At 39.5% G+C, this 14,404-nt stretch overlaps 1 protein-coding gene across 4 annotated transcripts in view; it reads left to right on the top strand.

The window, feature by feature from the left end:
* The window catches only part of si:ch73-63e15.2 (protein strawberry notch homolog 2), an 82,467-nt gene that overhangs the window by 52,962 nt on the left and 15,101 nt on the right, over nucleotides 1–14,404 (top strand). For 3 of the 4 annotated variants that reach the window (XM_037768897.1, XM_037768898.1, XM_037768901.1), the window contains 17 exons: nucleotides 1,838–2,011; nucleotides 4,516–4,602; nucleotides 6,042–6,147; nucleotides 6,256–6,416; nucleotides 6,531–6,664; nucleotides 7,297–7,387; nucleotides 7,562–7,705; nucleotides 7,816–7,933; nucleotides 8,027–8,132; nucleotides 8,323–8,476; nucleotides 8,586–8,762; nucleotides 10,104–10,201; nucleotides 10,820–10,902; nucleotides 11,206–11,388; nucleotides 12,413–12,534; nucleotides 12,724–12,855; nucleotides 12,982–13,117. In XM_037768897.1, the coding sequence (XP_037624825.1) occupies nucleotides 1,838–2,011; nucleotides 4,516–4,602; nucleotides 6,042–6,147; nucleotides 6,256–6,416; nucleotides 6,531–6,664; nucleotides 7,297–7,387; nucleotides 7,562–7,705; nucleotides 7,816–7,933; nucleotides 8,027–8,132; nucleotides 8,323–8,476; nucleotides 8,586–8,762; nucleotides 10,104–10,201; nucleotides 10,820–10,902; nucleotides 11,206–11,388; nucleotides 12,413–12,534; nucleotides 12,724–12,855; nucleotides 12,982–13,117 (2,206 nt within the window). The remainder of the gene's footprint in view (nucleotides 1–1,837; nucleotides 2,012–4,515; nucleotides 4,603–6,041; nucleotides 6,148–6,255; nucleotides 6,417–6,530; nucleotides 6,665–7,296; nucleotides 7,388–7,561; nucleotides 7,706–7,815; nucleotides 7,934–8,026; nucleotides 8,133–8,322; nucleotides 8,477–8,585; nucleotides 8,763–10,103; nucleotides 10,202–10,819; nucleotides 10,903–11,205; nucleotides 11,389–12,412; nucleotides 12,535–12,723; nucleotides 12,856–12,981; nucleotides 13,118–14,404) is intronic. The other variant, XM_037768900.1, reaches the window with a different exon arrangement.

The following is a 14,404-nucleotide window of genomic DNA, read 5'->3' as shown; positions in this document are numbered from 1 at the left end:
AAAAGCTGTCTGCAGGCAGAACAACTTTGGAGAGCCTGCTTTCAGAGCTCATGCCTGATCTTGCCCTCGGGAAGCACACACACACATACACAGGGAGAAAAAGAGGTAGAGAGAGAGAGAGTTAAAGAGAGGCATTCTCATTGAGCTCCCAGCAAACACTGATAAACTGAGTGCTGTACCCTTGAAAAAGCTCTTTCTAATACTCCACACGTTACGGTCAGCGAGTTGTTTCTCTAACGTCAGAGGGCAAAAATATACACATGTATCTGTGAGGGGTGAGCCTGTGTTTGTCCAACACCCCCCCTAATTCCCACATGAGTTAGTCATGTTAACACTAAGAGCTCTGCGTCTTGTCTTCTCATGCCGGTGAAACATTTTCAGCTGAACTGTGAGTAATGGCTAACATGCAGGTATGACAGAAGTCAGCACAGCTTTTCAGCATTAATCAGTAGCATATTGTTGAGATTGAGGTGGCATCCCGACTTATCATCTCTGTTTCAGGACAGCTTTTACTTTGGGTTCTCACAGCATATTGTGCTTTAACCCCACTTATCGCTGCTTGTCTGTACAGTATTTTTTATCTGAAAAGGTATCACTCTGGAGGTGCTGTAAGCATGTTTGAATGCAGGACAGTCCGAGTACTGTACAGAGATGTGTAAAGGAAGTGTATAAATATTTGCTTTGCTTGGATGTTATTTAACACAGTAGTTTACAGCACAGACAACCAGGCCTTAAAGGAAAAGTTCAACATTTTTGGAAATTCGCTCTCTGTTCTGTTTCATCTCTTTGCTTCTATACTCTTTGCTATACTGGTTGCCTGGCAACTGTTTGTGCTAAGCTAATTTAGCCGGCTGCTGGTGATAGATTCATTAAAACAGCACTGACATGATCATCTAAGTGACTAAGCATGTTTCCCGAAACGTGAAACTGTCCCTTAAAAGCATTACAGTGTAGTATTATAGTCTGGTAGTATTCAAGGCTGCTTCATGGTCCTCTGGAGGGTGTAGTTGGAACATGGGGGTGTGGGAACTTCCACACATGATCCACAGAGTATAAATATACATGCACACACAATGAGGACTACACACAGGCAAACACATACAATAAAATAGAGATCCATACTCCCATTTCCAAACAGTTTCTCCTCTGTTCAGCTAGTCCTTGTGTACCATGTTCTTTCCCCCCATCACTCAACCCCTATCTCCCCACATCCATGTTTATAAGTCTCAGGGGGCCGAGGGGCTGCCTGCCTGTGAGAGGCTAGTTAAAGAACATGGCATGCTAATGGCTTGGAGAGGATATGAATAGAGGGGCGACTGGAAGGCAGCCATAGCTGAAATGACACACACATACACACACCGACACAAGCGCTCTCATTATGCCCGCCCCTCGCTTTCTATTTTACGTGCTCGCTCTCACACATCTGTGTGTGATTAGATTTTGTTTGGGCTACTCGTGTTACTCCCAAAAGAGTGCAGCATTGGCTGAAATCCAGAATGAATGGGCCACCTTTATTGTCTGTGGTTCACTCCCATCCATGCATCTTTTGTCTTTCTTAGGTATACACTTATTATTCCTTTGCTGCTCAGCCTATGTGCTGTGTCTGCTATAGGATTAGGATTAATAGTCCTTTATTTTCCCATGAAGCTTGATGATAAAGGGAGTCTTTGGAAAGGCTGGCTGTGGTTGCATACATTTGTTTTGATTTTGGAGTCATTTTCACAATATTAAATTCATTTAAGCTGAAGAAAATCAGTGTGACTCGCTGCTCTGACCCTCTGTGTGTGCCCTGTTTCAGTGGTTGAACTTAACAACTCCTCTCTTTGTCTGCCTTCAGGACCTGTCCTGCATTGATGACCTCTCCACAAACTCTCTGTTCTCCTCTCCGGCTGACTCACTGTCGGAGTATGCTGATGCCCAGCCCTTCATCAGCCCTGACAACCTGACCACGGTGCCCACCCTCTGGGACGTCAACACTAGTACCACCACACCAGCACAGAGCCAGCTAGAGGTCAGTAGCAAGCACTCACACACATACACACACACGGCATTACCAGAAACACTGATTACCACACCAACAGCTCATCTTACAGCTATTATGTAATGCAAACTTAAATCCACACACGCATGTCTTTACTGGGGAATGTGGACACCACACGCTAGCAAGCAAGGGTCAGATAAACATTAGTGCTGCCGCCTGCTCTCATGGGACTTTAATGGTGTGGCTGTTCATTCTTCTGAACACCATCTACGCTACAGCTCTATTTCAACCAAGGCTTCAGTGCAATCTATACACAGGAAAACAGCTTTTATTAATATTTAATTTGATAGTACGCAGGGCAGGACCATGGTTGAACAAGGGATTTTCCTCTTGTTAGCCACCCATTTGTTGTGTAATGGATTTAAGCCAATTTGTATCAATTATCTCCTTGGGAAGTAACAATGAATTGCCCTGATCAGTTACTGAATATTTAAACCATGGCTAATGCTCTGCCCCCTCAAATAACCTTTTTAACTATTAGACAAATATTGATTCACTGACACTTACTACAATAGCAATAAGTCTTTATTTATGCAGGTGTAACTCTCTCTTCAATTGTGCTTTCACTTTTGGGGAATCTGTAACTTCCCGGAAGTTTAAGTTTCATGTTTCAATATTCGTCATATGCATATGCACAACAATTACAGCAAGCAGTCGCACAGCAAGCAGTGGTACAGCAAGCAGTGGTACAGCAAGCAGTTGCACAGCAAGCAGTCGTACAGCAAGCAGTCGTACAGCAAGCGATCTCTCCCTTCAACAACACTCATTAAAAATGTATATATATAAAACAGGAAAATCACACAAGTAAAAGCAAAATGAGAATCAAAGGCAAAAGAGTGCAAGTCATAAATATTAAATAAGTAATGTAAATATACATTTGTGGAAGGCAGTATTTCAAATGGATGAGTTTAGTTTAGTTTCGGTCGTTTTCAACTTACACAACTCAAATACACATATAAAAAAATAATAATAGACAATAATAAGTCATTACGTTTGAAATAGTAACAAAACAAAGCAAGTTTATGCTGACTTAAAAGGTGTAGGCTGAAACCTTAGCTTATTATTACACCTGCCCTTTTTACATCAATTATTATGTACACTTGTCATTAGATTTACACACTGAAAATGAAAGAAGCAAAATAAAATATATTTATATTACATGTACACAAAAAGTCCCAAACAAAAAATCATACACACTAGTGTTCATACCTCAGTTTTATATTTTATAATCATCTTAATTTAAAATATATATTTAAATGTATTAAGTGTATTACACATTTTCATTTAATTTTCAAAACTATTCCACAAATTACCTCCTTTGACTGTTATACATTTTTCTTTTGCGTTTGTTCTAATCTTTGTTTTTGTAAACCTGCAAATTCCTCTTAGTTCATACTGGCTCACTCTAATTTAGAACAACTTCTGGATACATTCTGGTAGCAACATATTTTCCAGTCCACCAAATATTAAATTTGAGAGTGTGTTTAAAAATAATGTTAGTTGGAAAACACCAACAAATAGTATCATTACAGAGACCTGACAACTTGATAAAAATTATCGTGTGGAATACGGTTACAACACTGTGAATAGGTACTGTAGTCCTTTGCTGAGCCTTTAAACACACACTCTTTTCCAGATATTTTTTTTTTACTTGAAAATCCACTTCAGTGGTCCATTATTCTCAGAATGTAAATTCTCAAATAAATTGAATGAATGTACCCATTTGTTACCAGCTATTTTGACAATGCAGGCAGAGCACTTCAGGGGACTCGATCACATTGGTTCCACATGACTGACCACTTCTATAGTTGCACATAGACACTGCACAGAAATGTTAAAACATTTTTGAAAACATATTTTTGGTTTATTATTTCTTATACAAGTTGATTTTGTTCATTGTTTTCTTGTATCTCCGCTACAGAGAGCCGTATGAGACTGTAAATAATAATCATCTTTGTTTCTGATGGACTTTCCCTTCGAAGAAACTCATTGAACTGCAGTATATCATATCTGAGAAGAGCAACTTTGTTGTCGAGTGTTAATCCTCTATCCATGCTCGTGTTGCTGTTGAATCATTTCTGAATTAGATGGGTCCAAAGATATCTTTTTGATATGAATCAGAGTACATTCATTTCTCCTGTCATCTGAAAGCCTTTTATATTTTCCTTTTCATTCTGCCCTCATTTCATCCATTATGTTTCCCAGACACACACGGCTTTATCTGCCTTTTGTTGTTGTTGTCGTTGGCTTTTCACCGCCAGATGACAAATTGCATTTTGTTGAGTGCTGCTCCATCAGACATCCATGAAGTGCCCACATGCTCTCATGCACATTCATATATACATATATATGTATACACACACAACAACACACATACAGTGATTACTCTTGTTTTTTTTGTTACTCTTTTCTTTTGCATTTGTCACTGTTTTCATTTCTGTTTTGTATTTCTTCATTTTATGTTTTGTTGACAGCTGAATGGCACCAGCAGGTTTCATGGCTTGGCCAGTTTGGATGATATATCTGCTATTATCAGCACCCCACCTTTAGGAGGATTCCAGGTAGCCACACCAACCTCTCCAATCTGATGTTAAAATGAAACCAAGCTCTCTAACTAGACGAGCCTCACGGCAGTTCTCAGTAATGCGCAGATATTCAGTTTATGTCTAATGTGCAGCTGTCATTGCCCTGTGTGTTCGCAACACAAGATAAGGCTTAAGATTGTTTTACATAGCAACATATCATGCCTCTAATCTGAGTCAGAAGGCCCCATTTTGACAGTGCAGTACATGAAGCTAGTAGCACGTAATGCTTGTGCCTTCTTTACATGTCTGTATTACCACAGATGATGAAAGCATTGCTGCATGTTGAATGTATTGGACATTACGCAAACCTACATTGAATAGAGAATGGATTATTCCATACACTGCCTTGTCTTTTTGAGTAGACCATTGGACAAGAATAGAGTGTAATATTAATCTGTTTGTCAAAATGGGACCCTTTTGCATCTCCAGTTTCTCAGATAACATAAATCAGTAACACTTTCTATGACGCCCATGTCTATAATGAATTATAAACATAAGTGTAATGTGTTATAATCTGCTTATAGCACTGTATAATTATAGTTGTAAGCGTTCATACATACTCATAATGCTTTAGAACAGTAATCATAACATATTATAAAGCATTTTATAATAACTTATAAGGTCAGGTGTCATAATACTTCATAATTGCACTGTCTGACAATTAGTTTTGCAAGGATCATGGTGTATTATAATTCCCATAGTTTCATAACACGTAATCACTGTTGTAATGCATTATAACGTAACTATAAGTTACTATAAGTTACTGTAAGTGGTTATTGTTTGCTTTACGTAAAGTAAAAAAACATATCTATGCAAGAACAACACACAAAACATTATAAAATATGTATTTACTTTACTTAAAGCAAACAGTGACCACTTAGAGTATCACATTATAATGATTAACAACTATGGAAATTATAATACACTACACACAAAAAATGTCAGTGAGTGACCAGCAGTTATGAAGTCGTTATGAAGTGCTTTGTAATGTGATTATTGTTATAAAGCATTATGAATATGTATGAGCGCTTATAACTATAATTATACAGTGCTATAAGCTGATTATAATGCATTATAAGTATGTTTATATTAATACATTATAGACATGGGGGTCATAGAAAGTGTTGCCCATTAATCTGACGTGTCTGTTTGTTGTTGTTTCAAAGCTCTCATTCATTCTGCTTCGGCTGGTTTTTACCTTTCAATATCATTTGTTATTTTTCTGGTGCACTGGTTAACATTCCCTGATAAGGAGCTCTGCTGTGCTAACTTTTTTACTAACTGCTCACCTGCTTCTTGACTTTCAGCTACAGTCTCTTTCCTAACTTCACCTAAGCTGAAACAAGAAGCATAACTCCCACATGTGGCTGTTATTAATGTGAGTTACATTACTGAAGTCTCTTTGGTGTTCCCAGCCTCAGAGAACCCAGTCGCCCCCGGAGGAGGAAGAGGATGCTGAGGAAGAGGAGACAGAGGAACTGGGACATGTAGACACATATGCTGAGTACAGACCTTCCAAATGTAGGCCACTAGACTGAACGTCAACATCCAATTTTTCTTCGTAATATGGGATGATGCTAAAATTTTCCCTTCTTTAAACTGCTGTTCTGTTTTTTTTCCTCTCATCAGCCACTATAGGAATTTCTCATCCTGACATAGTGGTGGAGACCAACACGCTATCCAGTGTCCCACCTCCTGACATCACATACACTGTGTCTATCCCTGAGCCAGCTATTAACGGTGGCCTGCTGTCCGCTCTACAGCTAGAGGCCATCATCTACGCCTGCCAGGTATAGACACACACACAGTACATAAAGCACTTATTAATTTTATAGCTATGAATGATTTATGTTTTGATTATGCAGGCATCTTTGTTCATGCATTTGCTCTTTGTGCACCCTCAGCAACACGAGGTTATCCTTCAGAACAACCAGAGGGCAGGCTTCCTGATCGGAGATGGGGCAGGGGTCGGAAAGGGACGCACTGTGGCAGGAATCATCCTGGAGAACTACCTTAAGGGAAGGAAGAAAGCACTATGGTAAGAGCGATTTACAACTCTAGTACACCTCATAGAGGGATCTTGAAACCTAAATAACAACCTATGGCTGTACCGTAATAGTTTGAAGCTTCGAAGCTTCATTCATAACATTGTAAAAATAAATTAACATTCGAATGCTGCACAGCTCTTGTGTTTCACTGAGTGTGGGGCTTAATCCTCAGTTATGCTTTCCACATGGACATGAGCTGATGCTGAATCGTAAACGTTTGGATCTTTTATACTCCGTGCGGATTTGTTCTCGCGGCAAACCGATATTCCTCACTTCTGCCACCAGCAGCTCCTTAAAGTTCTCTATTTTCTCCCTCCATCCGTATCCACGTAGTTAGAAAATGTTGGATGTACACAGGCAGGGGCATGCACTGATGACTTATATTGATTAAAGAAAGTTAATTTAATAAAAAAAGACTAACTCGTTTAATCTGATGAATCACTTCATTCAAATTGAGGATTTTGTTTGAGGATTTTTGAACGTAAAAAAATTACTAACAACCGCAGTTTCATTGGGTTTCAATAATTGATTTTTATGATTGTGTTTTCATCCAGTTGAACATGTAGAGGCTTGTTTGTGCAGAAGCTGACTGAATTACTGACTCTTCTGCTCCTGCCCTCAGGTTCAGCATATCCAATGACCTGAAATTTGATGCAGAGAGAGATCTCAAAGACATAGATGCACAGAGTATTCCTGTGCATGCCTTAAACAAGGTGAGTCCAGGTGGAATTGGCGTGACAAGCTGAGAGAATGAGTTTTGTGCTTGGCAACTGTTTGAGTTATACGTGCATCCGAGCAGAAAAGGCAAAATATTTGTGACTCTGTAAATGTTCATACATATCTCACGAATACTCCCCTTTTTTAAAATTTTGTATTTGTTGTTGTAGATTAAGTATGGAGACACAGCTACCTCAGAAGGAGTCCTGTTTGCAACTTACTCTGCGCTGATTGGAGAGAGCCAGGCAGGAGGGCAGCACCGGACGAGAATTAAACAGATCTTAGACTGGTGCAAGCCAGACTTTGATGGAGTTGTATCCTTTCATTTAAACAACCTTCACTTAACCTTACATCTAACAGTTTTCTAGAAGATACTGGTGTTCCATGTCTGCGTTGTTTGCCCCTTGACCTTTCCCCACTACAGATTATTTTTGATGAATGCCACAAAGCCAAGAATGCCACATCTACAAAGATGGGCAAGGCAGTGCTTGACCTGCAAAACAAGCTGCCGCGGGCCAGAGTGGTGTATGCCAGTGCCACAGGTAGGCTGACACGCAAATAAACACACACTCAATACACGTAATGCAATACAACTGAGGATTTTCTAATATATGTTTTTGTCACCTCTGCCCCAGGTGCCTCTGAGCCAAAGAACATGATCTATATGAGCCGCCTGGGAATCTGGGGTGAGGGCACGCCCTTCAGAGCCTTTGAGGACTTCCTGCACGCCATCGAGAAGAGGTTCGTAGGGTCACACGCTGCAGAATTTTCTCAAAAGTTTTATGTTTTCCGGGAGCCTTTCAATCATGTGGATCTATATCTCCAAATCGCTGTGTGCCGACTAGAAAATACCGTACAATCAGTTTGAGGTTATGGCTGGTTGATCTGTGATTGAGTTATGTTGAATAATTTATATGCCGTTTGTAAACAGAGGTGTCGGTGCCATGGAGATTGTTGCCATGGACATGAAAGTGAGCGGCATGTACATCGCCAGGCAGCTGAGCTTCTCAGGGGTGTCTTTCCGCATCGAAGAGATCGGACTGGACAGTGACTTCAAACTGGTCTATAACAAAGCTGCCATACTGGTGAGCATCATGCCAGTGTTTATTATAATGGTGTATGCTTATGGTAGTGTGTGTACGATTAAAAAAAACTACTTTAAAATGACTATTCACATGTTGAATCTGCGTCCAGTGGGCGGAGGCGTTGCAGGTGTTCATGCGTGCAGCTGATGAGCTGGGCCTGGTCAGCAGGAAGTCTCTGTGGGGGCAGTTCTGGTCGTCTCACCAGCGCTTCTTCAAATACCTCTGTATCGCTGCCAAGGTCCGCTGCCTGGTGGAGCTGGCCCAAAAAGATTTGCAGGCCGGAAAGGTCAGTACCACACACTCTTGAACACTTGAGTCACATAGTATGTATAATCTGAAGGACTATAAATGACCCAGAGGAAGATCCGAGCACGAACTGTAATTCTCTAGATGTTGCGTCAGTGGGGAGAACTCCAAGGACAGAATACCTTTTTCTTTCTAGTAAGTTAATGCTGTTTTGAAGCATAGCTTTGCCAAAACTTTGCTTCGTCTGCCGAGTTTGGGATGTAATTTGTTGGATCTACAAGCGACTTCCCTGTACACAGGTTGAGTCGAGTGCATTTTAGTTGTTTCCACTAAGGAGGACACGTTACCAGAAATTTAGTAATCAATACCAATGCGAGTGAAATTCCATGATTCTCAATACCCAATTTGAAGGTTTTTATTTGTCATTTGTCAATTCCAGCAAAGCAGTCATTGACAATTAAAATCTTTGGTCTCAGGTTCCTTCAACAATGCTCATAAAATATGTATATATAAAAGAATTCACACAAGTAAAAGCAAAATTATAATCTAATGCATAAAATAGTGCATTTAAAATAAATATAGGGCTTAGATATAAACATAAGTAAATATAGAATAGTAATGTAAATTTATAATTTTGGGGAAGACCGTATTTCAGATGGGGAAACTGAATGTAAACAGGATGTAGTATGTATATGCATGATGAGAAGTGATATATGTACATAGAGGTGTAACAGTTTGTAAAACAGTATGTAAAGTATATAAAGGTAAAGTGATACACAGTGGAAAAAAATCACATGTACTTCAATATACACTCCTTTATTACCATTTGCATACTGGTTTTTACAAATTTATTATTAATTCCTGATGATCCGCCTCAAGTTTCTTGCCAAAAAACAATTTTTTTTCAAGATTACATTTGAACACAGATACCGTTATAATTTACCTTCGCTTAATATTCATTTTTACTGAGTAGAGCTTGAACGTATCACAATGTTACTCAATGTAACCTCTGTACGTTAGCCGTTTTATTAAGTTAAGCAGGACTGTGCTACCCACCGGCTGCTAACAGCTAACGTTACTCGCTCTCCTCCTGCCGATTTCAACACAGATTTGTTGTTCACAATGTAGCATTATCAGGGAAATTGTCTATCGTCCCCGGGACGCTGTTAGTCTTGAGCCCTGATCCTGTACCCTAGTGTATAAAAATGAGTATGTCACGTTTTCACCAAAGTATCGCTTCTCGTGACATCCCTAGTTTCCACAAGGATGTTATAACTTGTGCCATCATGATGCCAGGGATGAGTCCACAATATAATGTACTTCAGGTAACACAGTAGAACTGTTTGGTTGTTGATGTGGATTTGTTTCACCTCCACCACAGTGCATCGTTATTGGGCTGCAGTCTACTGGAGAGTCCCGCACCAGAGAAGTCCTGGATGAGAATGACGGACAGCTGGACAGATTTGTCTCTGCAGCAGAGTGAGTGAATATTTTCTCTGTTGGTTTGTTTCTATGTTCTATGTTAATAGGTTTATTTGAAAGAACATTCACTAAAATGACAAAATGTTTTCACTGGGTTTCAGCACTTTCTGAACACCTAGTGTTACTGTTTGTTTGTTGGAAGCCATGTCAGTCTGTGGGTTTCTTCCACTTCATTTTGTTGCTTCATCAAACTGTCTAATGATTTGTAAATCTTAAGGAGAACACGCCTTCACCACATGCATTCTTTAAAATGATTGTATAAAAGTATTCAGGTCATGCAGTTAAGGTCTTCACCATTCATCCTCAATTAAACAAAACAATCACTTAAGTTATTAGAAGCTATTTAATTATGATCCAAGAAAGAGATGGTACAGGCGCTGAGTGCTCTGAACCTTTTTGACCCTAAACCTCCCACAGCAGACATGCCTGAAGGTTTGAGTATATTGGATCACCCATAACTTGTTCATCTGCCTGTCAACACCCGACAGCTATAATGAGGCCAAATCAGGAATGTATTGAGTGTCTAACTGTCTCAACTGTCTCAACTGTCTGGTGTTGTCCTGAACGCTTTGCAGTCAGAATAAAACTTTCTCCGTCTCTTCCTCTTTCCTTTAGGGGAGTATTCCAGTCTCTTGTAACGAAACATTTCCCTTCAGAGAAACAGAGGAGAGAGAAGGCACCAGGGAATAAGAGAAAACGTAAGTGAACACCATGCCAGCAATAGTACTGGAACAGTTCCCATATTATGTTTTTCACTCTTATTGTATGTAGCCAGTGCTCAGCTGACATGTCAGCTGTTTGCCCTGCAGTTTAATTTAACAGTTAACAGAGTGTTGTTTATATGTATTTAGATAGTTGTGTGTATCTGGTTGTTTCCACCATTTTTTTTTTCTACTTCTATTTCCTGGACTCTAATTGAGTGATACTGCAAAAAGTCCCTAGTGTTGTTGAGCTGTACTTCTTGTTCCTTAATGTAATATTATGTCGTGGCTCCAAATCAGGAAAGCCTCGAGGTCGCCAGACCAAGGTACCCAAACACACCGTGGACAGCGGTGGTGTGATCAACATCAGCGATGACAGCAGTAGTGATTCCGATGGCATGGACACGGACTCCAACTCCTCACCAGACTCCCTGCTAGACAATGATGATGTCATATTTGTTAACCACACTAGCTGCCAGACAGGTAGGGAGATGTTTGTTTGTTTTATCAGTAGGAAGATATTTTAGCCTTAGTAGGTGTGTCCAATCTCGCTCAAACAACAGCATGTCTAGACAGTGAAACTACCTTCCATGCACTGCTGTTTTTGTGAGTGTTGTACGACTCCCTATTAGGACCATTATAGGTAAAAAAAAAAAAAAAAAGATAAATTGTGGAAATTGATAAATAGCTGGGGAAGGGGGTAATATTCTGAGAAAAAACTAAAAAATGTTTAGGAAAAAATGTGGGTATTCTCTAAAATGATAGTCACAAATTTACAAGAAAAACTGTGTCTTTTTTTTTTGTCAAGGAACCACATCGCTTCACTTTTTAAGTCCGGATCAATCTCATCAAACTATAGACGCAACCGTTAAACAGTGCAGTAACGTGAGCCGCTGAGTGCAAAATATATTAATTATTTTAGTATTTATTTATGTTCATAAAAGAACAACGAAAGAACATGAAAGAAGATGCGTATATGTATCTTACAGGACCTTCGACTCACTCAGAAGCTGTACGTCGGAGAGGACATCGTAAAACAGCAGTCTTTAGGATTTATGTGATAACCCATTGGCAAAATAAAACAAACAGGTCTAACGAGCATAAAGAGCATGTCAGCATTATGTTCATAAAATAACACAGAAAGAACATGAAAGAAAACGCTTATATATGTATTTTCCAGGACCTTTGCCTCACTCAGAGGCCGTCTGTATTGTATTAAGAACACTATTTAAGGTGCAACAGAATTAAGAAGGCAGCTGGCATTACCACGTTTTACACAAATATATGACTTTATAATCTCAGACAATATTTCTTGTAAATTTGTGACTTTTTTACTTGTAAATTTACCACTTTAATATTGAAAATTCAGAGTTTTTTTCTTTGAATATTACCCATATACCCCGGCTTTGTAATTTAGTTTTTTTTACCTACAATACCCCTAATACACCGTCATACTCTTGCCTGTCAGGGTTACATGGTTAATGTCCTCTCTGCTTCCTGTTCACAGCCAGGATAGAGGAGATGAAGCAGAGCCTCCTCAACAAAATATCCATACTGGGAAAAGAACTACCTCTCAATACCTTGGACGAGCTCATCGATAAGTTTGGAGGACCCGATAAAGTCTCAGAGGTACGAGTCTGAACTAGAAACTCCCTGGCCACGTCTATCTAATAAGTTGGATTCACATGTTCTCCACCTGTCACCACTTAAATAAATGTCCACACAAAAGCAAAAAAATAACATGAATGTTAATTTTTGTAAGCAGAGTGTTTTTAAAGACATGCATTAATTGACAATATGATGAATTATTTTCTACAGATGACTGGTCGTAAGGGTCGTGTGGTGCGGCGTCCTGATGGCAGCGTCCGTTATGAGTCCCGGGCTGAGCAGGGTCTCACCATCGACCACATTAACATCAAGGAGAAAGATCGCTTCATGGGGGCAGAGAAGGTCAGACATAACAATAAAATAATTCATGACTTGGCTGCAAACAATCTGTTTGTTAAAGTAATGTACTGCTTTATAAACATTGTTCAATAAGATCTCCACTAATAATCCCAAACCTCTTTCCTCCAGTTTGTGGCCATCATCTCAGAGGCAGCCAGCTCTGGGATTTCCCTGCAGGCGGACAAGCGAGTGAAAAACCAGAGGCGTAGGGTCCACATGACCTTGGAGCTGCCCTGGAGTGCAGACAGGGCCATTCAGCAATTTGGTGAGTCAGGAAACGTCATCTCCCAACAGTGTTTCCCCTAGGATGGAGTTGTAGCAGCAGAGGTGGTGTTTTTACATGCGTGTGAATTTTTCTTTGTGCGCTCGCATATATGTAATGTAATTTTCAATGATAAAATAACTTACATTTCTGACGTTTCTTTAAAGGTAAGGGGGAGTAAATGTTTCAGGATAAAACACAAAAAATATATATTTCTTCTTTCCCATTAAAAGCAACTGTGATACAGAAGAGAAAGAATATCATGCAATTGACTGGGGTACTTTTTGTACAAATCCTGGGTCTCTCAAGCTAATTTCAAGTTGTTGTTGCTGCTGCTTGTTTGGTGTTACATGCAAGTCAGTATTATTTTCCATATTCATAACTTGACTTAACATAGACAATATTATAACTCATGACATAGTGTCAACCAATATTTTTCTTTTATCAATGACCGTCTTTCAACAATAGCCGTGTTTCCATTCACATAGTTTTATTCGCATTTTGAAGTACCTCATTAGAAAAGCTGTATGGAAACAGCAAAATTCAATTAAACTTCCTCATTTGCGCTTGATTGCCAAATATGTTGTGATGTAGGGAAAATTTAACTCTCATGACTGATCAGCTGTTTCTGCTGTTGGTGTCTTCTCAAATATTCCCATACTATGAGAATGCTTGTCTTCGTCTCCAGACAACATGAAGCATGACCAATACTAGCTGACATGAAGGAAACAATTAAAACTTGCCCAAATGCAACAAAATCCTGAAGACCTCTCCATTTTTCTCTCTTAGATGGGTTGAATGGCCAAGGCGACTTATTTTGTTTCCGGTTCACAGCCTCTACTTCTCTGTTTACTGGCTGATTACAGTCATGCGTAGCCTTTAGCGCCAACTTCTGACAAAACTACGCTGTAGAAAACTTTATTCGCTCCAAACCAGTTGATGGAAACGCACGTAATTCACATTTCTTTTTTCATGACGTTTCAACAGTTTTTTTTCGCTGTTGCACTTTATGATTTAACAGGCTGAAAGATGGTCTGTTTTTCTATTTGTCATGAATATGTCAGCGTTGTAGTATTTACTGCTTTCTGCGTATATGCCTGAAACGTTGGGGTCAAAGGGTATCAGGAATGTTAAGAGAAACTTATTGATGAGTAGTTCCTCCTTTTAGGTCAGCAGAGGGTCACTCCAAGGAGCACGGCCTAGTTTTATCGCTCACTCTCACGTTTAGGCAAAGGATTACCGAAATAGGACAAATGTTGCCTTGTCTCACTGAAACACTACTCGTAATAT

The sequence above is a fragment of the Sebastes umbrosus genome, chromosome 5 (assembly GCF_015220745.1).
Source record: "Sebastes umbrosus isolate fSebUmb1 chromosome 5, fSebUmb1.pri, whole genome shotgun sequence".
Taxonomy (NCBI): Eukaryota; Metazoa; Chordata; class Actinopteri; order Perciformes; family Sebastidae; genus Sebastes; species Sebastes umbrosus.
This window is presented reverse-complemented; position numbering and strand designations above follow the sequence as displayed.